At 35.4% G+C, this 27,710-nt stretch overlaps 1 protein-coding gene across 5 annotated transcripts in view; it reads left to right on the forward strand.

Moving 5' to 3' along the window:
- The window catches only part of NFATC1 (nuclear factor of activated T cells 1), a 222,778-nt gene that overhangs the window by 159,804 nt on the left and 35,264 nt on the right, over positions 1–27,710 (forward strand). For 2 of the 5 annotated variants that reach the window (XM_074204095.1, XM_074204096.1), the window contains exon 9: positions 6,580–26,025. In XM_074204095.1, the coding sequence (XP_074060196.1) occupies positions 6,580–7,373 (794 nt within the window). In that variant the 3' untranslated portion in view covers positions 7,374–26,025. Of the gene's footprint in view, positions 1–6,579; positions 26,026–27,710 lie in introns of those variants that run through there. The other 3 variants (XM_074204098.1, XM_074204099.1, XM_074204097.1) reach the window with 3 other exon arrangements.

The following is a 27,710-nucleotide window of genomic DNA, read 5'->3' on the forward strand; positions in this document are numbered from 1 at the left end:
GGATCTGGCTAAAAACCTTGTGCAGCTGAGAGCTTTGCTTATCCCGACTGGGTATTAGCGTGTTAGCTACCCTATAAACATTTGATTTAATCTTCCAGCCATATTAAAGAAAATAAAATAATGAAAGATCATGAGCTCTGCAAGTTACCAAACTCATTTAGAACTTAACCTTTGCCATATTGGACACTAGAGTGTTTTAATTCTTAAACTGGAAAGTTTATGGCACACACAAAGGTCACTATTAGACATGTCTGGGGCCATTATTTCACCACTGTTCTCCCTCCATAAGGACTTCTGCCATTGTTAACAGTAACAAGCTCCACTGAGCAAAAACCCTGCCTTTCAGGTGTGAGACTGAACTTGGTTTTCTGGCCTAATTCCTGGGCCTGCCATTTCTTGGATTTATAATATGTTTGAAGCAGGTTAACTTGAGTCTAGTTAGGGGAGGCAGTTCATAAAACGGTATCTTCTCAGCAGAGCCATTTTAGATGAAGCTGCTTACTTGAGTTTGACACTCTTCCTTGGGATAAAAAATAGCCCTGCTTGCTGAAAGTGCGAGTGGAGTCCAAGCAGCTGGAGCGCTTCATGTTGTTAATCATAGCAAGCCAGGTTATGGCTAGAAGCTGTCTCTTTCAGCTGGCAGCCCCTTAAAAAAGGTGTTTGAGCCGACAGCTGACTTCAAATATTTGACTTTCTAATATAAAATAAGTTGGATTACAATACTGGTTTCTATTAAATGTGAGGACATTAATCTCATTCTTGGCATCCCATACCCTGCAGCCCTCTCTGCATATATACACTGGTTCCCTGGGTCAGGCACATGAGGCAGACAGTCCAACCAATCTGTATATAGGAAACATATGGGCTTGGGAAGAAAATGACAGAGAAAATTGATATATTGAAGGAAGGACTGTGTTAGCAGCATGTCAGGCTATGTTGCCAGAGATGTAAATTTGGTAGCCAGGACCTTTTATCAGAGCCCAGGGATTCTAAAGTTTAGAAAATACCTCTGTCAGGAGGGTGTGTCATCGCCAACAGATAAAAGGTGATTGAGTCCAGCCAGACTGCCCTCCTTCTGGCTTATTCCTGGTTCAGGCATTTTCAAACATAGTCACTGACTTAATCCTTGGGCCAGATAGTAAGATGCTATTGACTAATTTACACATCAGATAACTGAAAGAAAACAAGGGAAAGGGAAAAAGCTGGGGTGGGTGGGGGATGAGGAGAAGGGGGAATGGGGGGGGTGGAGGTTCATGGCTAGTATGGACCTAAATATTGACAAGTCCTATCTTTTAGAGTACCACTGACCTGAGTCACCAGGTTACCAAGTCATGATATTGAACCATCCAAGTGATTCAAATTTTAAACCCAAATTTGTATGATTTTCACCAAAGGGATTTAAAAATCACAATTCCTTTTGCACTAACTGCCAAGTATTTCAAGTTTCTTTACCTACCCCCCCCCAGCAATCATATAAAGCTGAGGTGAAAAGTAGTCTAAAGTGCACATCAAAGACAAGGAATAGAATATGGTCAAATATAATAGTAGTCTGTGTCACATCTGGGTTTTATTTTTTAATCAGTTGAATAAGTTGCTCTGTGAAAATAAAAACACCAAGTATAGCATTCTTCTTTATGTCTTTGCTAGTTTCCTCCTTAGCATTTCTATAATGTTCCTAAATAATCTCTTAATTTTTAAAGGAATTTGTTCCTTATCAAATGAAACATTAATGTATAAAGCAGAGAAGGGACAGAGGTTAAGAGATCTTGGTAGAAAAGGAATAGACAAGGTGGAGGCAGAAATAAAATTGGGTTGTGTCCTACCTGAACAGTCTAACAGGAGGGATATAGGTGCAAGGTGAATACAGAAGAAAATTTGCCTCATTTATTTTTCTGTCTAGCAGTTACATGTATAACCAACTATATATCACTAAAGATGGTGAGCTAATAACTCCTCAGGCAGTTCATTTGATCCTTTCCTTAATGTTTACCCATCCCCAATATTTTATCTCACTTTACTGAAGGAATTCATTAATAATTATTAAAAGGAGATATATTTACAAACTACCAAAGACATTCTGGGATAAAAAGTAGTGCTAAACTTGCCTCAGTCAGGATTTCCCTTATTTCTATAAAAAGCAATACTAATTGCTATTAGGGTCATATTTGGAGCCTACAGTTAAATACACTCTTTTGTGTGTGTTTGTATATGTATGTGTATGTGTGTTTATAACACATTTTTCAACTGCCTTTTCTTTTTAATTAAGTATGGCAGCCCCCAGTAATTCTACAACTCCTAAACTTCCTTTGCCTCTCTATTTGAATGTGCTGAAGGAAAAATTTTAAAGAACTGAACACATATACATATATATTCATATAATATATGTGAAATATATGCTTATATATGTGGATATATATATATATATATACATATATATATATATGGAGAAAGAAAGAAAGGGAGACAGAGGGAGAGCCTGAAAGAGACAGAGACAGAGAGAGAGGCAGAAAAATAGACAGAGACAAAAAGAGTAAAAATTAAGGTTATATGAATATATCTATATCTAGATAGATAGATATGGGGAGAAATTTTAGTTGTCTCAAAAGATGAAAATTCAACAGGTTATCTTTACAGAAGTCTATCCTCTTTAGGGAAGAAGCTCAGGCCAACAATAGATAACACTTTAGTTGCCAAACAAGAAAGCCTTAGCATTGTTTAGCCATATTGTTTCTGTCATTGAGATGTATCAGGAAAAGGGACTGTTCAAGGATGCTTTTTTACATCTGGTTAGCAACTTTGTGATAGTGTACTGGGCTATAATATGAAACATATGAGACTATCCACCCTCTCAAGAGTTCCATTAAAGCAATTTATGAACACATTTTTCCCTTATTTAGGTATGTGACTTTTGTCCTGCTTACTGCCTCTATGTGTGTGTATGTGTTTGTACCTGTTATTGCACACAAAGATATCTTTGTACAAAATTAAAAGAGTATAAAAATAGATTCATAAGTCTATTTTTGAACTGGAATTCCTTTTATTATAGATCAGGGAGGTTGCAAAAATTCACCAGTACACAGTGTTTGAACAGAGGAAAAAAACACAATCTGAGGGAATTTGATGACAATTCATTATATGCATGATCCATTCATCTCAAGCAGCACTTTATCATCTGTTGTAAATGGAAGTCTCTCTCTCTCTCTCTCTCTCTCTCTCTCTCTCTCTCTCTCTCTCTCTCTCTCTGTGTGTGTGTGTGTGTGTGTGTGTATTTTAATTAGTGGTTTTAGGAAGACTATATCCAGCTCTAGTGAAAGATGAATAAAATGTAGTGGTGGCAAAGCATGAGGGGAAGGGATGTTTGTGGAATGAATAAGGAAACAGAATATAATTATAGAATCTATGTTGCAAAGGTCCTCAAAAACCATATAGTCTAACTTGCAGCCTTTGTTGGAAGACATCTACTTCTAGAGGCAGACTAGGCTATTTTGGGGTAACTTTTCTTTACATGAAGCCCAAGTCTGCCTCTCTGCAACCATCACCTGTTGCTTCTGGTTCAACTCCACTGGTACCAAGAAAATTGAGTCGACTTTCTCTTCCCAAATATTCAAATATTTGAAGATAGCTATTTTGTCTTTTTCCCACTGTTAACTAGTCATTTTTTTAAACTGAACATTTTCAGCTCTTTTCAACTGGTCCTCATATGATATGATATTGAGTTTCTTTACTATCTTGGTTGCCCTCCATTAGAGAGTCTCCAGTTTCTCCACATCTTTCCTAAAATATGGCATTTAGAATTGAACACTGTATCCCAAGTGTGGTCTGACAAGGGCAAAATAGATCAGGGCTATTAACTTCTTTAGTCTTGAACAATATGCATCTTATATTCCTTTGGTTATTTGTTTTGCTTTGTTTTGACTGCCATATCATATTGTTGACTCATATTTTGCTTCTGGTATACTAAAACTGCCTGATCTTTTTCAGACAAACTTCTGCAGTCATGCCTTCCTGGTTTTCTATTCCTGAAGTTGTCTTTTGAACCCAACTATATTTTACATTAATTCCTGTTAGAGTTCATCTTCAGATTCAATCCAATACTCTAATCAAATAACATCTTTCTGGATCCTCACTCTGCTATAAATTTTAGCTATACTGCCTCATTTTCTGTATTTGCATTATTTATAAGCATTTTATCTATGCCTTTATCTTAGATACTGATAAAAGTTCTAAATAATATAGGGTCAAGCTCATATCCAAGGAGTAATTCCACCAGAGATAACCTTCCAAGCTGACATTGAAGCATAAGTTCATAAGTATGCTCTTGACCAACCTTCATCTCTATATTTTGCTCACAAGAATAGCTTTAGGCTTCATCAAATGCTTTGCTTTAATCTAACCATGTCTATGGTATTCTCTTGATCTACAAATCTAGCAACACTCTTAAAAATTAAAATGAGATTAGTCTGTTATTACCTCACCTTGATGAATTTGTACTAAGTAATCTTTAGAGGAACTAATTTCCTTTACTAGTTGTTTATATGCTATCTCTTTAATAATACTTAATATAATTTCCCCAAGAATCAAGTCTAGTTTATTGGCCTATAGTTTGTAGATTCCATTCTTCCACTTTAAAAAAATGAGACAAACATTCCTTTCCCCACAATTTTGTAGCATCTCTTTGTCTACAAAGTCTTCCAGGAATCTTTGCCTTAGAATCAATAATTAACATTTTTCTCAATTCAGTAAATATTTGGTAAGTAGTCTTATGTGCAAAGTTTTGACATTGGGGATACGAAGTCAAAATTAAAATATCTACCAGTCCTTTCCATACTCTTAAGGATGAAACATTTATGGACTTGATCTAAACTTATCAAGGGAAGCAAGCAAGCAAGGAAGGAAGGAAAACAAGCATTTATTAAGTGCCTGCTATGTGCTAGCATCATGCTAAGCACTTCACAAATATTTATTTTCTTAGTGTCTCTCTATTTACTTGCTTTTCAACTCCATATTTACCTATTTAATTCCATCTTTTCTAATCCAAAGTTAATTTCTTGGCAGAAATGAAAACCCACAAAAGCAAAATATGAGTTGAGCAGTTCTGTCTTCTCTATCATCATCATTGTCCCATTCATGCAGAATAGCACTCAAATACTTTCTTCAATTATCCACTTTACCCAAATAGCTTTAAAACTCCCTTTTAATGTCCTTTGCTTACCTTGCCAGCCTCAACTTATTCTGACTTTAACACACTTGATTCTATTTTTTATAGGACCATGAAACACATTTTTATGTTCATCCTTTGTTACTCTCCTCATATATGTATGTGTTTGTGTTTGTGTTTGTGTGTGTGTGTGTGTGTGTGTGTGTGTGTAGAATTTTCTTTTTAATCTTAACTAAGAAAATGAAAGTTGAGAAGTATACTTTGTAAAAGGGAGATATAGTAGTAATGTAGATTGTATATCATTCTTGAGAAGACAAGGTCTCTAACACTCATGGATGTATACAACCTGATTCTACTTTTGTTAGGCACTTAACTCTTCCTATCTCAAAACACTTAGCCAATAACATTATATTACCCATAATATATCATACTAAATACTTACTGTAACCTGGGGGTTCAAATTTGACACAGAATTTAAGTGTGATAATGATTCAGTAGTTAAGTATATGGTTAAAGAATAAGAGCCTTAGTTGAATATAGTCTCATAATCACAGTGTGGTCACAATACCTTAGACTCTCAAATATACTCCCACCTCCTTGGCATGGACTTCAGAAATTAGATCTCTTCTCATACAATGCTTTTATATTGACAGTCTTGAGCAGGAAAATGGACAGGTGGAGAAATCTAAGGTGAACTATCTTGTCACTAATATACTAGCCATTTGGTAGTTCAGACCTGGAAAACTATTTGGAAGGTGAATAGATGGGGAAGCAGAGGAGAGAAGCAAAAAATATGTTAGAGTTTTCATTTCTTCCTTTGAAAAATTCTTATCAATTAAATGCTTTTGCAGAGCTGCTTATGATGACAAATAACTTTGCAATTGTAGTTTTACTGACCTCTAAAAACCACCTTATTATGCTCAAGTTTACCAAATGTGCAGACATTTATCAAATGGACCATCAGTAGCCGGAGAAATGCAGTAGTACATCCAAGTTAAAATTTTTGCTTTGATTACTACAAATCCATGGAGCCCTTGGGTCCAGAGCTTCTACTGCAGTGTAGCTATTTGCAAATAGATTTTTATAGCACATTAGTGCTGGAGGAGATTCCAAAGAAAATAGTCCTTTTCAATATTAGAACCAGCTGTGACTTTCTTGTGCTGATGACTCATTCTCTCTCTCTCTCTCTCTCTCTCTCTCTCTCTCTCTCTCTCTCTCTCTCTCTCTCTCTCTCTTCCCCTCCCTCCCTCCCTTTTCCCCTCCCTCCCTCTTTTTTTAATTGGGTGGAAGAATGAGGCAAAAGACACACAGAGACTTATTCAAAACGTTGTTTATTTTGCAAAGGGTATCCTAGCCACAAGCCAACTTGGTCGCACCAATATGCAACTCATGTTTATATAACTTTTTTTCTCTTTTAATAGTTCCAATTATAAAAACAGAACCTACCGATGACTATGAGCCTGCTCAAACCTGTGGACCAATGAACCAAGGATTAAACCCTCTCTCTAAGCCATACTACAGCCAGCAGATCATGATGCCTCCTGATCCTGGTTCTTGCCTTGTGGCTGGCTTCACTTCCTGTCAGCAGAGAAACACTGTGATGTCATCCTCTCCCAACTCAAGTCCCAAGCTTCATGATCTTTCCTCTTCTGCTTACAACAAGTGCATCACGAATCCAGGTCACAGCCACCTAGGACTTCAACAGCCCGCTGGAGGTGTCCCCACCATCCAGGAAGTGCCAAGGTCTATAGTTGTACACCCAAGCTCTCCTGATCAATCATCTCACATCATGCTGCAGCCGCAGGTGAGTCAACATCTGAGCAGTAGCTGTTCCCTTGGTTACCAACAAACACTCTATCCCAACAGTCCCTCTTCTCCAGTTCCATCCGTTACCCAAGAGTCAACCTATTTGCAGTCCTGCAGTCCAACTCACTCATCCATAATGGGTCAACAGCAGCACCAACTGTCGAAAGTTCAAAGAAATGAATCTCCAACCAATCAGCCACTGTCACTGCCAGAGTTGCATGAGGACAGTAATCATAATTTGGCCCCTATTCCCGTAACCATCAAGAGAGAACCTGAGGAATTGGACCAGTTGTACCTGGATGATGGTAAGTCCTCCACAGCTGTAGAGGCTTGCATTCCATCATGTTGCAGTATCAGTGAGTTTTTTTTAACCATACCAGAATTTTGGAAGGAGGAGTGTGTCCATTAACCATCTTGTGGAATTATGCATCAAGTTGCTCTGATAGTCTTTGTATGAAAATTAGTTATTTTAGTTTCGTTTGCAGTAACAAAAAGATATTCTTTGCTGTGAGTCACCACAGAGTTAGCCGCATGACCAACAATTACATTGCAACAAGCTTAACCACTTAGTCTTGGCTTAAGCCTTTGCCAGTGACCTGCACACCTGTCTAACTGCTGGACCATGGTCTCAGTGGTAACGCATTAAAACTTAGACTAGCCAAATCTGCTGGCTGAAACAAAATATTAACTACTGAACTTTAGCTAGACAAGTTCTAATTAGGACCAAGACTTATCCATAAGCATGGCTTTTGGCCCAGGTCTTTAGTCCCTTGGCATTTAAAAAACTACATTTCACTTAGTGACTCTCTTGCTGCTATATAAAACAAAACCAAAAAACCTCCACAACATTAAAATACTGCGGTGAACTTGTCAGGACTTGGCTACCAAAGATTTATTATGTGAACAGAATGAAGGCATAATAAGAAATATGATTATACAGTCTTTCTGAGTTATGATTTAGTATTCACCACTGAGTAGTCCCATAGTTCTCTTAACCATCCCCTCAACTCAATATATAAGATTCTTCAGAATAGAAATCTAATTGAATGTCACATATTAAAAGTTATTTTAAAAGGGAGAAACTTTTCAACAACTGTAGAAAAACTAATTGGTACCCAAGAACATCTGAATTTGATAGTCTTTCAGGGAGAAATTACATCAAACAACTAATTCATTGTGCCTCGTTTTATTTTATTCTTTTTAGAAAGTTTTTTTTTCTATTTGGAACAATGTGATACTGAATTTGAATGAAAACAGAGGCATTATTGACTTGTAATAACAGCATTCTCATATTTGGTTCTGGGAAAACTCTAATTGAGGTACTAATCAGTCACATGACCATAAAGCCTGAGGTGTTTTGCTCATTAAGAGTTCAATTCATTAATGCCTCTATGTGACTTGCACAACTCTGCTGCGGGTTACTTGTGTGGGAGTCAGGGGGTTATTCATAAAGGAATAATTCCAGTTTATCTAGATGCATTTTGATTGTTTCACAAATCAAACACTAGTCACATCTGGAAGATGTAAACCCCTTTCTCCACCCTTCCATTGCTCCCTTACCTTTCCCACCTCTTTCAAACCCCATCATTCACCACATTGAAAAATCAAAATCACAAGCTGGGATAAGAGAAAAATCCCTCAAAGGAGAAAGATAGCATATATGATACTGCCATTTGCATTTGTTTGCTTAGCCAAAGTGTAAAAGCAGCTTTTAACTGCCTTTCCAAAAAATCTTGGTCACTGGATGATGATTTTTTTTTGCTTCTATTTCATAAATTGTCCCCTCTTCTTCCATGCAGCACTTTTTTTTTTGGTCTACACAGAGCTAGAGAAAAGGTGCTTCTTGAGTTGTTTTGTCATTAACAATGATAGAATTGCACTTATTCATTGACATTTCTCATCTCATTCTAATTTTGTCCGATGAGAGGGACATGATTTAGAATGAGGGGTGTGCAATCAAGCCCTGGAATAGAGAGAAGCTAGCTGTTCTTAAAAGGAATTGAACCCAATACCATAACTTTATTCAATTCAGCAAATATTTTTTAGCTCCAACCAGGCCACAAATAGTCATCATCTTCAAGGAATTTCTCTTCTACTAGCTTTACAGAGTATGCCTAGATAGTAGGCATAAAATAAATTCAGGTTGGAGAGTGTATCAATAATTCAGGTTACCAAGAAAGACTCCAATTAGAAATAATACCTAAATTGAATCTTGGAAATTATTAGTAGCCAATATTTATATAGTACTTTAAGGTTGCCAGAGAACTCTTATAATTATTTCATTTTATCCTCATGACAAACCTGAGAAGAGGTATTCATTTTAGAGATGAGGAAATTGAGGCAGAGGTTTAAGCTAGTGAGTGTCAGAGGCTAGATTTGAACTCTGGTCTTTCTCAAGCCAAAAATTACTCCAAAAGTTCTATAGTCACTTTTACACCTAGCTGCCTCTATTATAAGAGATCTCATAGTGTTTGAATTTGGCCAGTGAGTAAATGGACCACAGCAGATAATGCATGCTGCTTATAAAATATATATGGATAAAACTACCAATAGCTAAATTTTCATTCATTCAGATGAAAAATAAAACACTCTAAGATCTTTGCCTTACTAACACTTAACTCCATAAGGTCATTTTCATGGCTGCTTTATCAAATTAAAATATCTTGTCCCAATCATATAATTTGGTCAGATGACCTCTTTTTTCATGTGAAAGAGGTATGTGTTTTTAAAGAATTTCTAATTATTTCTATAATATCAGAGTCATATCCAACCCTATCCCAAGACAAATAAATGAGTGATGATATCCTGAGGAGGAAACCATGGGAAAGATTAACACTCCACCTCCTGCCTACATTCCTTCCTTTCCATCAGCTGCACTTAGTTCTAATATTATACTTACAGTTTTCTGAGAGTACATTGCTATCTACAAGTAGGCACAGTAAAAATGTTTTGATTTATGAGTGAATATTCCATTTTTGATTTATTTTTCATTTGACTTAGCCCTTCAGACTTCACAAAGGTGAACAGGACATGGGACTCAAAGTGGCCATGCCAGGCATGACTCATTTACCCATCACTGTGGCAGACAATTCTTATGGTACTTATACTTATAAGTGATAAATATGACTAATATGACTATCCCTGACATCTCAGTGAAACAGCTTTGCCATAGGCAAGAGAACCCTGGCTTTTATCCTAAATTTATTCTACTTGTCTTTTCCAATAGGGTTTGATTTTAATGAAAAGCTAGACTTGCAACTTGATGCTAGCCAACTTTATGCTACCAAGCATATGGGCTTAAATTTCCTATCCAAATTTCAGAAAAGATAGCCTGTCATCTTCCATGGCACTTTCTGGTGACTTCTGGATTTTTCTCTGTAGGATATAAGTCTCTTTAGGTTGGCACAGTAAAACTGCCTTAGGGAAAGTATAGTGAAAGCCACCATTCAACTATTCTCATGTACTCAGTCATTCATTTATTTGTTCCCAAAATATTTATTCAGTGCCTGCTATGTAGAAAGAGTTCTGCTACGAGTTCCTGGGCCCTGCTCCACCCTTGCAGTACTACCAGAGCATCAAGAAACCCAAGTTCTAATGTCCATTCTGCTTTAAGCAGCTGTGTTCAGGTCACTTTCCTTGTCAGCCTCATTTTCCTCATCTGTAAAGTGATAATATTGAATAATAGAAAGAATACTGAACTACGAGTCAGAAGATACAGGTTTGGATCCTGGATCTGCTATTTTACCACTGACCTAAGGCAAATTGTATAACCTGTATAGATCTCAATTTTTCCATCTGGATAATATGACCTCTCTAAATCTGTGACATTAAAAACAGTGCATTTCTAAGCTTCATTTAGGTGAAAAATAGAACCCTAACTCCATAAAGTCATTTTCATGGTTGCATTATCAAATTAAAATATTTTTCCCTGAATCATATAATTTGGTCAGATGATCTCTTTTTCTATATGAATTAGTTGTGTGTTTTTAAAGAACTTCTAATTAGTATATCAGAATCATATTCTAACCTCATACCAAGACAAATAGAAGACAAATGATGATAGTTCTAGTTCTAGCATTCCATTGTTCTAATTTTTTTGTCAGGCACTTGTGAAATTGTGATCATAGGTAGAGATTCTCACCCTTTTTTGTGTAAACCCAAGGTGGTGAAAAGGGGAACGCAATTAGGTTGAATAAGTCCTGTGAATTTTTGTGACCTCTGTACCCTCAATATGTCTTCTTATGCTGATTCCAACAAAGGATTTTATATACATTATTTGCAACACTGACTTGAAGATCAAGAAATAACATTCAGCTTGTACCAAGGAATTAAAAAGGAAAATCATGAAACCATCAGTTTTTCCAGTGTTTGAATTTCTGTATTAACCCAGCTATAATTTCTTTTCTCTAAAATAAGATTTCTCTAAAAGGGAAAACATATAAAGAGATATAAGTTCAGAATGAGTTTTAACTTTTTTAAAAAAATGTTCTGGAGGGGGCAGCTAGGTGGTGCAGTGGATAAAGCACTGGCCCTGGAGTCAGGAGTACCTGGGTTCAAATCCAGTCTCAGACACTTAATAATTGCCTAGCTGTGTGGCCTTGGGCAAGCCACTTAACCCCATTTGCCTTGCAAAAACCTAAAAAAAAAATAAAATGTCCTGGATTTTTGTGGAATTGTGTTGAAGTCTTTGGAAACCCTTTTCAGTGATATAAATAAAATATATATTACAAAGGAATAATAGGGCTTAGTTTGATAATAGAGATATTAAAATAATTTTAAACAATTTCATAAACCTCAAGAGCCACAGAAAAAAAAGACATCAATTATAAATCACTCTTAAGTTTTGAAGGGGAAAAGTGTGTCCTATTCAGAATAATATGATATCTCATCTAGGATGGGTCTAGGATAATAACTTTAGAAGTAAAATAGATCTTAGCTGTCAGAGAATTTACTTGAAATATTGATCACTAGTTGGAAGGGACCTTTGAGGTTTCCTAATCCAACCCTCCCATTTTAAGAATAAGAAAAATGAGGTCCAGTGAATTAAAGTGACTTGCCCAAAAATAAATAGCAAAATATGAATTGAAACCTGGGTTTTAATTTGATCAAAACTTAACGGTCTTTTCATTGTACCAGAGTACCTCTTAAAAGTTAGATTTTTTCCATTTATGTTCAGAGAAAATAAATTTTATCTCAAAATTTCTTTAAAACTCTATCTAGTACTCATTCTTTCTCCTGAACTCCTCATTGTGAAAGTGTGGGGGTTTTTTAGAACAAATAATAAGATAGAAATCAAGTATAAACCCAATGAAGTTTAGTTTGTGGCCTTACAAACAATTCTTTACCATTTAAATTGTTTTTAGGTTGGAAATATCATTCTTTATGTCCATTAACATTTAAATATTCTTGACCAATAAAAATTAGACTTTTTCTTTTTTCTTTATTTTCCTTTTTTTCAGTTTCAGCCTATGAGATAGATCAAGGTGCTGTTCATTCCCCTTGGTCTGGATCATGTCCAAGAGTAGACCAAATATTCTAAAGACCTCCCTAAAAAGCAGTTAGTGGAGTTATATAAATATCCTTTATGTAAAAAATACAGCTACATTATATGCACACACACCATATTTGATATTTTATGACTGTTAACCATATTTAGCTAAAACCTAAAACATCAAAACCTTAACAAGATGAAAAGTAAATGTTTGATTTAAACATTTAGTTTCAAAATAAGCAATATTTCTTATCCTACTGTCAGGGTAAAAAGTCTATTTCAGACTTTGAAAATAGAATTGTATTTGTATATATTGTGAAAAAAATTCTTTTTAAGTTAAAGATCTCTAGTCATGGCATGAACACTGAAATGTATCAGCATGTGATGCTGGTGGCTTTATGGGTATTCCAGGTTTCTAGATGATAAAATAATGGGACTAAATTGTATGTTAGACCAGTGGCTCCCAGTCAAGAAACTTAAATAGGTGGGAGAACAATATTAATTATTTATTTGACACCTTAATGATTACAAGTATTTTACTGATATGATTTTATTTAATCTTTACAACAGCCCTGCTGGCTAAATGCTGTTTTTTTATCCCTATTGAGACTCAGAGAGATTAAGGTATTTGTCCAGGTCAAACATCTGGTTAGGAAGCAGGAGTCAAACCCAGTCTTCCTGACTCTTGTTTAGGGCTTTATTCTCCACACCATAATAGTAAGAAATAATAAATGGATCACTTTTCCTAAAGAGTTAAATAAGGATTTCTAACCATCATTAGTGGTTATCCAGGTGAAAGTGAAGAACTTCACACATCTTTTCTAAGTGATTATACTGTATAAATCACCCATTCCCAGTAAAAATATCCTTTAGTTTCTTATTAGAAAAGCAGATTATAATGTACATTTCTCTCCCTAAGCCATTACCCAGTGGCTAATGACTTCACCATTTATTTAAGCATTTAGTATATTAGTCTTGTCCAACATCATTTAAAGCATCTTGAGATATAATAAATTCAACAGGGGTCTAGAAAAGCATTTCCCCCTTCTAATGAGTGTTGAAAAGGGCAACCTGTTACTTTCTCAATTGAGTGTTTGCAATACACGGACATCAAGCTAGTGGAAAAACTTACTGTCATAGTTCTTCATTAAGGATTCCTGTTTGCAAGCAGCTCCCAATTTATGAATGCTTTGGGGTGTACATATTTGTTTTTAGATAGTGGGTTAGAATTCAATTCATTTTCCCATATGAACAGATTTTTTAAATATGTTAAAGTAAAATTATAATATAAAATTGATAAATTGTTTTCTAAAAGCTTCCTGAAAATGCAATAAAGTGAAATGGAAGTAATGGAAGCCTAGAGCCCTGAGATTCCCTTGAATTCTATGCCTTATCCCATTTCACAAGTCTCAGGAGACTAAGTAGAAGCTTGATAGAGCCAGGGCAGCTTCTATAGAAGCATGAAGAAAACACCAGTCTGAGGGGATAAGGAAAGAAGGATGAAGGGAGAGAAAAGAAGGGCAAGTAAAGGTAGGAATGTGGGGAGAATTCCTATGTATTATCTCCTTGATGATTACAAATTGGGGACTACATATTTTAGGAATTTAGTAATCTTTTACTCATTGTTCTCATCAGAGTCCTTCCCACCCCAGCCTCCATTCTCACATACAACATAGATCACAGAGAAAGTGTAGATATATCATATGTCCTATAATTCTATTGGGCAAATCAACCCAGGAAGGAAAGTTATTGAAAATAAAATTCTGAAGATACAAGGAGAAATAATTTTGATGAGAAAAAAAGAGGGACTGATGCAGATACATTGAGACCTCATCAACCAGTTAGAATTTTTTTGTGCAGAAGAAGAAAGTAAGACCAATTAACTGATAAAAGTAAGACCAATTTACCAATATAACATTCTCCATAAGAATATTATCAGGAGTGTCAAACCTCAGAATGAACTGGGGTTTGCAAAAAATAGCTAAAGAAAACAAACGGTGGTTTTCAGTAGTTAACTTCAGAGAATTATCAGAGATGGGCTGGGACTACTACGGATAATAATAATGATAATGTGTTAGAGAGAAGGGAGAAATTCTCAATTCTAATTTTTCTTCTGCTTCTCAGGCAAGGAGAATGATCTTTAGAGTTGAAATGACAGAACCAAAATGTTTGAGCGAGTCAAAACCCAATATAAGTAGGAAAATAGGAAATACCTAAGTTTTCCTGATGAGTACAAGTCACCAGACACAGTTGAACTATATCATAAGAAAGAATTGGAACATGTGATTGTTATATCACTCAAAGTGATTTTGAGAAACCATAGAGAAATGATCACAACTATATAAAGATAAGTTTTAGAATTTTGGGTGGCAAATGACCATTTAAGACTTTGGAGGATTTGATGGCAAAACAAACAAACCCTTCACCTAATAGAGATAGAATGGGGTATACAGTTTTCAGACATGGCCAATATGTAGATTTATTTTCCTTAATTGTATATTGGTTATTTGTTACAAGACAGGGCTCTATTTGGGAGAGGATGGGAGTCATGGGGAAGAGACTGTAATATTGAAAAAAAAATAAAACAGCTTTGAAAAGAGTGTGTACAAAGGGAGTGATTTTAAGACTGAAAAAAGAGAAATATTCTTATTTTTATAAAAAAGAAAAAAATAGCCTTTATAACTAAGCTTAGCTTCAATTCTTGTCAAAATTCTAGAATGCATTATTAAAGGGATAAGTGAATATTTAGAAAAGGAAGCAGTCATCACGGAAAGTTAGTATGACTTCATCAAACACAGTTCAAGCTGTTTCAAATGAAACTATTTTTTTTTAAATGAAACCTTTTTGAAAGGATGACTAATCTGGTAGAACAACAAAATACTGTAGATTCAGTCTACCTAGAATTTACCAAAGCATTTGACAGATTCTCTCAGCCTATTTTTATTTTTATTTTTATTTTTATTTTTATTTTTTTGCAAGTCAATGGGGTTAAGTGGCTTGCTCAAGGCCACACAGTGAGGTAATTATTAAGTGTCCAAAGTCGGATTTGAACTCAAGTACTCCTGACTCCAGGGCCGGTGCTCTATCCACTGCACCACCTAGCCGCCCCTTCAGTCTATTTTTATAGACAAGATGGAGAAACTTTAGTACTGATTTAATGGTAAGACCTAGAATAGTCAAGAGGGGCTATTGTCAACTTGAAAAGGGGTGTCCAGTGGATGGTCCCAAGTGATTTCTGTATGGTTTTGTTAATTTTTATCAATGACTTAGGGAATGGCATTGATTGCAAGTTTATTCAGTTTGCAGATAGAACAAATCTAAGATGGATTACTAAAACACTGGACGACCAAGTCAAGATTCAAAAACATATTAATAGGCAAGAATATTAGATAATATCTATTAAGATAAATTTAATAAGGATAAATATGAAATCTTTTATTTGAGTTCTAAAAGTCAATTTCACAAATGCAAAATAATGGCAGGTATGCTTAGATGATTGTCAGAATGAAGACCTGAGAATTTTAGTACACTGAATGCTCAAGATGAGTCAACAGGGTGATAATGGCAGTCAAAAGAAGTTTAATTGATCTAAAGCTGTTTAAAAGAGAACATACTCTACAAGTCTGTGGTTATATCTGGCATTATAAATATTCACTTCTGGACACTACATTTTAGAAAGAACTTTAATGATTTGGAAGGCATACAGAAAAGAATGGAAGAAGTTATCAACTAAAATAGTTGATCTTGACATATGAAGAACAGTTAAAAAAAATTAGAAGTGTTTATCCCCAGAAAAGAGGAGAGAGAGAGAGAGAGAGAGAGAGAGAGAGAGAGAGAGAGAGAGAGAGAGAAGTTGCAAGGGGATAAAAAAAATTAAACTTAATGTCATTGTGGAAAAAATTCTTAATGTTTAGAGTAATGCAAAAGATTGGGTTACCTCAGAAGGAAGTATATTCCCTTGAAGACCTTTGGAGGCCTAGATGACCACTTGTCAGGTTTATTTTAGGGAAAATTCTTGATCAAGTATGGATTGGATTCGACCCTGAGGTCTTTTCTAGCTCTGAGGTTCTGTGATTCTATAATAGAAGTTCTTGAAGGTTGATATGTATGTATAATATACCTTTTTGCTGTAGCCCTGATATGAAAATTAATTCGTTCAAATTCAAGAAAAGTTTGAATTAATACTTGTATACAAAAGTGAATCTTAAGGAACATATGCATTCCTGTCAGTCTAAAGATTTGTGCCTAAAGATTTGGAGACAAATAAGCTTGTAGTGTCTCTGGTACAACCAGAAATGCCTCAGGTAATGCTGATCTCATCATATGTTCAGCACTTTTTAGTTGGTGAAAGAGGATTAGTTGGGCAAATTAAACTTTGGGAGTGACAGGGTTATCTGAATGGAATCTCCAGCATGGGGAAGGCCCCATGGACTCCTTGAAATCCATCTAGAACATTCTCTAGATAGAACAGATTGCCAAACTTTTGGAGTTGCAACATCCTATTGTTATTTGTTTGATTTCTCAACACCTCCATCCCCTGCCACTCTTCCTTCATCAACTAAAATAAAAAATGAATTCTATGATTACCATGATTTTATGTCCTAGATTTTTAGGACAGTCCTGGTTCAAGAAAGAAATGTTTACTTTTAAAAGAGATTGTTCTTTAATTGATAGTGTGTTCCAATTTGAGTTGTGAAAACTCAATTGTTCTATGTAAGGTTTTTTACTTGGTTTTGTTTTTTTATTTCTAATTAAAGTGAAATAGAATTAATTTTATTCTAAAGTTTTTTTTTTGTTTCACATTTCATTCCTTGAGATAATTGAGGGCATCTTGGAGTATTCTAAAACTGGTGTTGAACATTTGATATCTAGAAAAATGGGCAAAATAAACTTTTGATGGGGGGGAAAATGTCAACCTGCATATATCATAGAAAGATATGCTCACATGTGTTTTTATCTACTTTAATTCTTAGAAAACATTCAGTGAATCAAATCTTTAAAAATTAACACTGGAGTCTACCTATTTTTATATAAGTTTGGATATTAAAAATTGAAATAAGCATTTTTATCTTTATGAGCTTTTGATATAGAATTGGATTAAATTACAGATTTTGGTAGAGAGAGCTAAAAGGGAAAACAAAATAAAGGTTAACTTGCATAGATGTACATATTCATAACTTTCATAGAGGTAGGAGAAGTTAGGATGAGAGACTTGTCCAGTTGGTCTGAAATATGAATTGTATGAAAACTGCTAAAAAGAAAGATATGACAAAGTAGTTTGGAGCTTTAAATACCTGAGGGAAATAAAAATGGCTTATGATGAGGACAAAGAGCAGATTTAGGGGGAGTGAGGCACTGGGTGACATTTTAGTTTGGGACATTGTCATTAGAGAAAAGATTTTCAAAAGTAAGGATATTGAATATAGAGGATTTTTGAATGATGATAGGGTCTAAATAGTGGCCTTTCCTATGAGTGACTAAGGTAGAGGAAATATAGAATTCATGAGAATTGAGATTGAAGACTGAAGAAGTCATGCAAAGGACCATCAGTGTGAGTATGGAAGTCCCTGAAAATGATGGAAAGACTTGGGAAGGAAAGACTTTAGGTTAGGATCTGAACTCATTGAGGAAGGTGGCAGATTGTCCAGAAGGTCAATCAATGGTCCCCACAAGTATCAGGACAGCTTAATATTATCTCAGAGGAGGAGAGTTGGTTGGGCGATGGTACCAGATGAAGGGTCTAGAATGAGAACTGAAAGCAAGTAGTACACCTCACTGCCCTTTCCTAGAATAAGAACCAAAGTAGCCAGAACTGGAAAAAATGATGAGGAAAATGCTATTTATAAGTGAAAACCAAGTTTTTTTAGTGCCAGGAAGAAATGTAGGAGGAAGAGATTAGGGATGAGGGAGATCTGTAATAAAAGAGCGGGGACTTCAGAGAATGTGTCTATCAAGACATGTTAGATATATCAGATATATCTATCTCAAGTATAACTACAAGAGAAGAAGTATGAAATAAGACAGGAAGGAGATAGCAATGAAAAGATATTTTTTTCTAAATAGGTGTGATTGATATGGACTAGGAAAGAAAGAGCGTTTAGAGCCACTGTGAGATAATTTCTTGATGCTGAAACTACTATATGATTTTTGGTTCTATGGATTTTGAATTTGGTCATTCACTATCGTTTTCCAAAAAAAGTTCACTTGACACAGGAACAACATAGGTTGTTATTTGTGGTGCTCAAATATCTAGGTTCTGTGTTTTGGTCTGATGGTTTTCTTAATTTGTATTATATAGTAGTATATTTTAATGTTTTGTCCTTTAAGAATCTATCCAGGGCCAGCTAGATGGCGCAGTGGATAGAGCACTGGCCCTGGAGTCAGGAGTACCTGAGTTCAAATTTGACCTCAGACACTTAATAATTACCTAGCTGTGTGGCCTTGGGCAAGCCACTTAAACCCATTGCTTTACCAAAAAAGGAATCTGTCCAAAAATGAGATCTTTCTAAAGCAGTAGTGTATTAGTACTGAAAGCAATAATAGCACACTTTCTGAAAAACCACTGTTAGTTTCAGAGAAAACCTTGGGCTATGGAAGAATCTTTTATGTAGATCTTCTTTTCCAAGTTATTTGGGATTTAAAAAAAACAACTTTTTAATCATCTCTTCTATAGGTATCACTTTCCAAAGAGCTTATAAACTAAAAAATGCTCATTTCAGTTGATATTTTGTTCTTTTCATAGAGCTTCATAAACTCCAAGCTCCCAGTTTAGACTTCTCAATAAACAAAATATAGGAAAACCACAGGAATTACATTATTAAAAAGACTGGCCTCACTGAAGCCTTCACTCTAAATGTATATTTTTAAATTATCCCTTAAAAGCAGCAGTTCATAGAATATAAGCCCTTTTAGTGAAGCTGTGAATGTTAATGTTCTAATCTACTGTCTTAAGCATATGGCAACATTAATCTTTTGTGTATAGACTGTCTTGCACATAGTAGGAATTTATTAAAATTTTTCTTGAATTGAATTGGGTCACTCAAGATTTGGGTAACCCATATGCCTATGAGCATTTACGTAAATCAAGATAGTCACTGTTAAACCATTTGACAAAAATATTTAATGTATATTTATTTGAATGGAAAATATGGAGACAATTCCTGTTTTATTGAAATGAATTTTCTTTTGCATATCTCAGCTTTATGTTTAAGGTGATAGCTTTATTTTTTTTTTTTTTTAGTTTTTGCAAGGCAATGGGGTTAAGTGGCTTGCCCAAGGCCACACAGCTAGGTAATTATTATTAAGTGTCTGAGGCTGGATTTGAACCCAGGTACTACTGACTCCAGGGCCAGTGCTCTATCCACTGTGCCACCTAGCTGCCCCCAAGGTGATAGCTTTTAAGGCAGTGAGCCTATTTTACAGTCTTCCCTACTTTTCATCCATTTCCCTCTCCCCTCCCCCCAGACTTTGATGATGAAGTCTTTGAATACTCCTCAGTGAGCTCCCTGATTTCCAAGGGGGTCCAGAAGCCACTAAAACAACAAGTAGGTAGACCAGGAAGGCCAGGAACATTGTCTGACCTTTAGTCTAGATGGTTGGTTTTCCTTTCCTTTTTCACTCTCTCTCCTTGTAGGCTGGACAACTCTGGGAGAAAACAAAAAGACTTCCTCATGGAATGTTTTACTAATTTATCCCTGTGCCATATCTTGAACCTTCCACATTTTTAATGATGATTGAAAGAATACCTATTACTGTGATCACACATGCTGAGTCCTTAACATTAGAGTTGTAGGTTACTAGTGATGGATAGGAAAAAACCTGCAAATGCAAATAATTCATTAGGATCAGTCTTTTAATGGATTTGAAGGTCTATCTTTGAATGGCAGGGCATAAAAATTAAAACAGCCACTAATATTGTTGTCTTGATGAGAAATCAGCTATCTTTGTAAATAGGTTCTGTGGAACTCAATGAAGAAACTCAGTTCATATGAGTCCATCCAACCCATGGCATGAAACTTTCCAGTGGAGGAGAACCTGCAATTATTAACTTCCTAGGTGATTACTGACACAGGAATACTGGTGCACTACCTTATATCTGTTCTTATACACAACACTTGAATGTGTTAGAACCAAAGACACAAGTGGGAACTAATGAATATATAAGATGATCTAGAAATTTCCAAATATTCATATATTTGACATGCTGACAAAGTTCCAGATTATTGAATGATTTTCAGTTTATATTGGGCTAGTTGGTTTCATATTTCATAAAAAAGTTTTATAAAATGGGATCTAGTCTATTTTGGTATAGTTTGACATAGTAGAAAGAACAGTAGACTTGGAATCAGAGAATGTAGGTTTAAGCCCTAGGTAATCCACTCAATAGTCATGGAATCATAAAATCATAGTTCTTGAACTAGAAAGAATCTCAGAAAACATTCATGTTCTACCACCTCATTTTGCAAATGAGGAAACTGAGACCCATGGAGAGTAAATGACTTCCCCAAGTTCATACAGAAAATAAATGGCAGAGCAAAGATTCAAACTCAGGTTTCAGACTACAATTTACCTTGTGACCTCAAGTAAGCAACTTTAGTTCTTGAGGTTTAATTTCTGTTCAGTAAAACAGCAGAGTATGTGCTCTTACTGTACTTTTATAAGTTATTGTGAAGAGCAATTAAGATCATATCAAATAAGATATGCAAAAGGGAATTCATCAAGTGCTTTGTATAAAGTACTGTGAAACACTCATAAATGTTTATTGAAATGAATCAAATTAAAATGATATAGAAAGGGCTAAAATATAAACAAATAAATTATCAGATACTAAGCTGTATTGTAGTTCTGTTGTAAGCAGGCTAATAGAAAAATGGAAAACCAGTTTTGAATTCTTTTAAGCTGCAGTTTCTACATTGACTAGTCTTAGCAACATTTTTTCCATTATTTTTGAAAGTAAGACAAATATGCTAGGACAGTCATTTGTCATGAAATAAATGAGGCAGTAGTCTCTTAAAAAATGTAATTCAAAAAACTATGGTACAACTGAAGATGTCATCTCAGTCAAGGTTCACTATAGAGGGTTTTCTTTGGCCACTATAGATACATGCTGAAGATGCTCAGGGATTTAAATTCTATAACACTTAAGTTAGGATTTTACTTCTGGTATTTTTTCTTCTTTTTCTTCTGTAAGATGAAGGATGAGAAAAGAAGGTAATTGGATGAATCTAATTGTGATCTTATTGAGGTGATGTGGTTGGAAAGAAGGTTCTGTGAACTTTGTCAAATGACATTACATAATGATTTGCCTTAAACATTATAGGCTTTGAACTACTTGCTTTCATATTTCTAATAGAAATGTCAGCCACAAATCCTGTAGTATGGATACAGTTGGATTGGAGGAAAAATTATCTTGTTACTATATTTTATTAAGTTTCTCTCATTACTTTCTTCTTCAAAGTGAAAGTTTTTTAGAATTATTTGTTTTTGGTTAGAGATGGGGGAACAAGAGGGATCAAAAGTTAGAAAGAAGGTTTTGATGGAGTTTGAATGATTAAGTACCATTTAAGTCCATTTATAATCCTGGTTTTGTGCCAAAGAAAACTTGTGACCAGCAAAAGCAAAGACATAAGAAATATTGGTCAGATATGACTCCTCATCTAAGCAATGTGAGATTTGTCTGAAATATTTTTAACATTTGTCATGGGCAAACCATACAATAATAGTCATTGGTCAAGCATTAGTGTATGAGGTCCTTGACCTCACATTATTGTAATGCCTTTGTAACTACAACAGTTGAATTTTCCCTTTTCTGTCTCTTTTCTGAAGTCATTTTTAAAAGGATATTATCTTCATTTCAAAACAGCTTTTATACTAAAACACCATGTGCTTTAATTTTCTCTAGTCTTTATATTTTTCAAAAAACTCTTTGAACTAAGATTGCTCTCAGCACTCAGCACTCAGCACCCAGTATTATTTAATAGCAAGCTACTATCCTGTATCATTCATGCAAAAGAAAATAAAGCAAGGCAGTGAAATCTGTAATAGTAGCATTCTGCAAAATCCTGCTGTTGATAGATAATCAAAGTTTGGAGTTTCTTTGGGGAGAATGGTGTCCAGGGCTGTTGACTGTTCTGTTCTACATCTATTTGAAACAGTGTTTCTTCAAAAGAAAGCACAACTAGTCATTGTAATGCAGACTAGGTATTCTTCATTCTCCCTCCTTGCCCTTGCTTTTGTCAGGAGAGCTAGGTTAGAAAGCAGTCAGGTCCACAAGGCATTTCAATGTCCCCTTCAATAGGGGACATTTTTTCTTATAAGTTCCTCTGGGAAGTTCAGTTACTTATGGAAATTCACCAAGGTTCCAGGACAGCTCTTTGGCAAGTAGAAGTTGTCAGATATGGATTGAGCTTAATTTTATCTATAATCAAGAAAAAGGGACCATCCCATTTTTAAAAAGCATCACCAACAAGCAATAAATTAAGAAATATCATCACAATCATTGTCATGCAACATTCATTTTTGTACTTTTCAAAGTGCTTTCCCTTTCCTTTTTTTAAAAACATCAATTGATTCTTACAATCCTCTAAAGGGACAAGTATTATTATCACCATTTTTCAGACAAGAAAACTGATAAATGAAGTGATTTCCCCTGCAGTCATATAATTAGTTTGGGACAGAACTGAGAATAGAACTCACATCTCCTGAATTCTAGTCCACTATTGTTTCCACTATTGTTCTTTTTAATACCAGGAGACATTATCACTCATGGATAATTCTTTCTATCAATGATAGTAATTAAATAAAGATATGGACTCCCCAGTCTAATTTTTAATGAAAAATTTTGCATTCCAAGCCAGGGAGTGGTGGGTAATGAGCCAGTGAAATTTTTCACCTTGTTATAGTCTATTACTATTATTAAAATTCAAAGAATTGAGTGTTTTGGAGATTTAAGAAAGATTGTAAAAGCACTGATATACAACTTTTGGGTTCAGTGCATATAGTTGATATTTTTCAGTATAACTAATTGATACTGTTTTTTTTAGAGTCAGAAGAGAAGCTTAAATTAATCAGCTTATTTATGTTGCACTCAAAGACTGCATTTTTGAATGCAACCTCAGAGTTGAAAAAAATGTCCAAAGCAAAAGTTTCATTATTTCTAATCTATGATTAATCTCCAACCCAAATGACTTCCATGTATTTGTGAACTTGTATAATCTTTCTCTTGTCATATAAAATTATCTTTGAGCCCTCCCTTTATGCAAAAACAACTTACAACAGAACTTTTATCAGTCATAGAGTCATGCATGCAAGGAGGAAAATTGTTCATATTTCTTCATCAGTTATCATTCATGACATTGGAAAATGTGTAAGTCCTAGAGACAGTGAGCCTGGTGTCTACTTCTTTTCCATTAATGATAATAATAATAATTTGATAATAATTGCCCTTTTTAATGTTTCTTAACAGTCATGACACTTAGGAGTAAAAGCAGGAGATGCCTGCTTACTTGATATGCCGGATCCTTTGCTGGTCTTGTTCATTAATGAGACAAGCTTTGGTAAGTGGAACTTGAAGATGGAGGAGTTACAGAAGAAAGCAAAAGTTAGGAGGTGATAGAAGAGCCTTATCATGGATGTTTCTTATTTCTACATGAGCTATTTCAACTGTCTGTCCTTAATGTCTTCCCTATTCAATGTCAATCAATCAGCAAGCTGTTATTAAGCACCTAATCTTTGTTGGACACTGGGCTAGGGGACACAGATACAAAAAAAGAAACCATCTCCACTCTCCAAGAGTATATGTACACATACATAATTGTGTCAGAAATTATATTTACTAACTACATAAATGTGGACATATAATTTTTCACAGAATAAATACAAGATAGCTAAATACAACTCCTATTCCAGCTCCTCCTCATTACATATGTGTATATGTGTGTGTGTGTTTCTATATAATTACGTGATGATTTAATTTCTCCACTATATCAATATAAGATAATATCCTTTTTTTAAAGTTTTTTTTTCAAGGCAATGGGGTTAAGTGGCTTGCCCACGGCCACACAGCCAGGTAATTATTAAGTGTCTGAGGCCGAATTTGAACTCAGGTACTCCTGACTTCAGGGCCAGTGCTCTATCGACTGCACCACCTAGCTGCCCCAAGATATTATCCTTAAAGGAGTTCTTTCCTCCTCCCCAGCCCAGTTGTCTTATACTTTTAACTTCTTAGACCCCAAACAAGGGTTCTTACTTCTAGCCAAATCACAGTTAGATTTCTCCCACACAGTGAAAGACAAAGAAAATGAATTCCAGATAATAACCCAGAACATTTCTTCTTATCAGGTCCTGGGAGACTCTAGCTAATCAAAGTTTGATATTCATACAATAGAACAAATACAGTCAAGCGCCCTCTTTTATCCCAACACAAGCACTGAGAATTATCTTTCCCATAACCATATTGCAATATTGTTTTGTTCTGAAAGTGGGGCCGACATTACCACATGCTATCATCAGTGACAGTGAATCTGAGGCTGCAGAATATGTATGTATGTGTTATCAGCTTCTAATAACTGTCCTCTTTTTCCCAGCCATTTTTTGCAAGTCTTTGCCCTACAGCTCCCCTCTATCAGGTCCTTGCAGCTGCTGTTGTTTTAGATATGGCAGGAAGTAGGTACCGGAAAACAGCGAGAGCTCGGCCCTCAGAAAAATCGAGAGATGCCTGTGATTTACCCAAGGCTCTGGCTCCAATCAAAGCCAGTTTCAGGGAGGAAGGCAAAAGGCAAGCAGACAACTGTGTCTGGGCAGCTGCATATGTCAGTACTGAGGTTTTAGCCATCACCTTGTGCAGGGTCCTCGGGAGTTATTTGATATGCCTGTATAAATCATGAAGTACTTGGCTCCGAGAAAAGTTCCACTTCACTTGTCCTGCAGGGGTGGAACTGACACGTGTGCAGTCCGTTCAAGCAGAGACTTCTTCTTGCACAGTCTTTGGCCAAGCTGAGAAAACCCCCTTATGTTTCTCCAGAGACAAGTGGTTCTGAAAGTTCACCCATTTTTGCAATAGCTCCTATCCTGTCTAGTGTACATATGAAATGGATTGTTTTGTAGGTCTGTCTAATATGTCTCTATGAATGTTTTTACCAGGGCTTAAGAATACAGCCTAGCACAAGCTATTGACAGAAAACAAATGACAGGGTTACCAAAGCTGAAATTTTTCTGTTTCATTTTTGTTGAATTTCAGAATAGTATGTATTAATCAAACTCTACTGTGCACAGAAACTTGCAGCATGTTGAATACATTCAAACTACAATGAAACTGTCTCTAGAAGTTTTCTGAAATATAACAAATGCTATTATGTCTTCTGGGCACTTTCTCATTTAAAAAAAAAGAAAAAGAAAGACAGAAAGAAAAAGAAGACAGACAGAAAGACAGAAAGAAAGAAAGACAGAAAGAAAGAAAGAAAGAAAGAAAGAAAGAAAGAAAGAAAAAGACAGAAATCAAAAGAAAGACAGGCAGAAAGAGAGAGAGAGAGAGAGAGAGAGAGAGAGAGAGAGAGAGAGAGAGAGAATTTTTTTTCAAATCAGTAAGTAAAATCCACTGGAAAAAAACAATACTCCTCTTCTACCTCCCCTCTCACTAAAGTTGGTTTTTAGAGAGTCTTCATTTTTGACACTAGATAAGAAGGAAGAAGTCCGCCCACAGACATTTTACACCATTAACAATCTAGTTAACATCTGTAAATGTTTTAGGGAGAGAAATTGCATTTTAAGACATTTCTTTTTAATTACAGTCTCCAGATGAGATTTGTTAGAGCAGGGAAATGTATCCCATAGTGACTGATGTCAATAGCGAGCAGTCCCTAAAGTCAGCCAGGCTGGGGAAAGCCATGCTGTTTGCTGCTCTTGGCACTGCTCCCTGCTTTCACAATGTCAAACTTAGAATCGCCTTTATATGCACTTTCCATTTTTTTTCCACAGTAGCTGTTGCCAGCAAGCCGTAAACTACCGTATATCACTCAGATTTAAGAACCTAAACTTTAAAACAAATTAAACTCTTGTTGACATTGTAATAAAAATCAGAATCGAACTGAACAGCTCAGTAAACGTGCACTTCAATTATTTTATGGATTTAAGATTGTTTTCTAGGATTCCCAGACTCCCAATACAGCAAAGTTATTTCCTCTTGGCAGATGGCTAGAAAGAGAGAGAGAGAGAGAGAGAGAGAGAGAGAGAGAGAGAGAGAGAGAGAGAGATTTTTGAATGGATAAAGTGATGTGGCAGGCACCAAGTTGAAGTCTGGAGAGAGGAAATGGTGTCTCCTCATCACCTGTAAATATTTGCACTTTGTCTTGACCAAGAGTTTGTCATCCACATTTTAAAAAAAGAAAAACTAAAGCTATTTTTTTTTAATGTTTGTTTGAGTTTGGTTGTGTGTGTTTTTGTATTTGTATTTTAATTTAAGAAAAGAGCTGAAAATGTGTTCATCCATCAAAACCTGGCTCTGTAATAAGTGTTTATATGGTATTGAAAGAAAACTGCAAGCATGAGTCATCCTTTAGAATTTTGTCTTAATACAGGTAAATTTTGGATGCAGTATTTTATCTGTATCTCTCATCTCCACCTGTCTTTTGTCTCCAAATTAATAGCAATGTTTGGTACTTTAAAAAAATATAAATCCTTTTCACTCACTGAAATGGAAATAGTGGTTTCCCTTGAATTAAATGCCAGATTTCCATCCTTTTTAATGTTTCCTCTCATGATAATGTTAGAATCAAAGTCTTTCAGAAATATGTGGAGATGGAAACTAGATAATAATTTATAAAGTTAAATAGCATTTCACCAAAGGTGTGGTTGGTTTCACCAACTAGCTGGGCTGCCCATTATAGGGAGATGAGCTTGGAACTTAGATTTGACAGGCTTTGATCAAGGCTATTTTGGCAGGAGCATTTAAAATTATACTATAAAGTGTTCCGTTTCCTTTTCTATTAAATTTCCTGTTCTCTTCTACTTCCTGCTCTCTTCAGCTTTCAAGGCCAATTTGGCAGCTGGGTTCATGACCTTTGGATAATAAATATGCTGATATCCACCATAAATGCACTGAACACCACCATGGTATCATTGCCATTGCCACAACTTCTGTCAGACCATGTCTGTATGCATAGTTGGAAAATAGTAGTAAAACATACTTTGCAAAATTTATCTACCTATCTACCATTTTTCTAGTAGCCATACACTCTATGGAAGGTCCAAAGTACAACC

The sequence above is a fragment of the Macrotis lagotis genome, chromosome X (genome assembly GCF_037893015.1).
Source record: "Macrotis lagotis isolate mMagLag1 chromosome X, bilby.v1.9.chrom.fasta, whole genome shotgun sequence".
Lineage (NCBI taxonomy): Eukaryota > Metazoa > Chordata > Mammalia > Peramelemorphia > Peramelidae > Macrotis > Macrotis lagotis.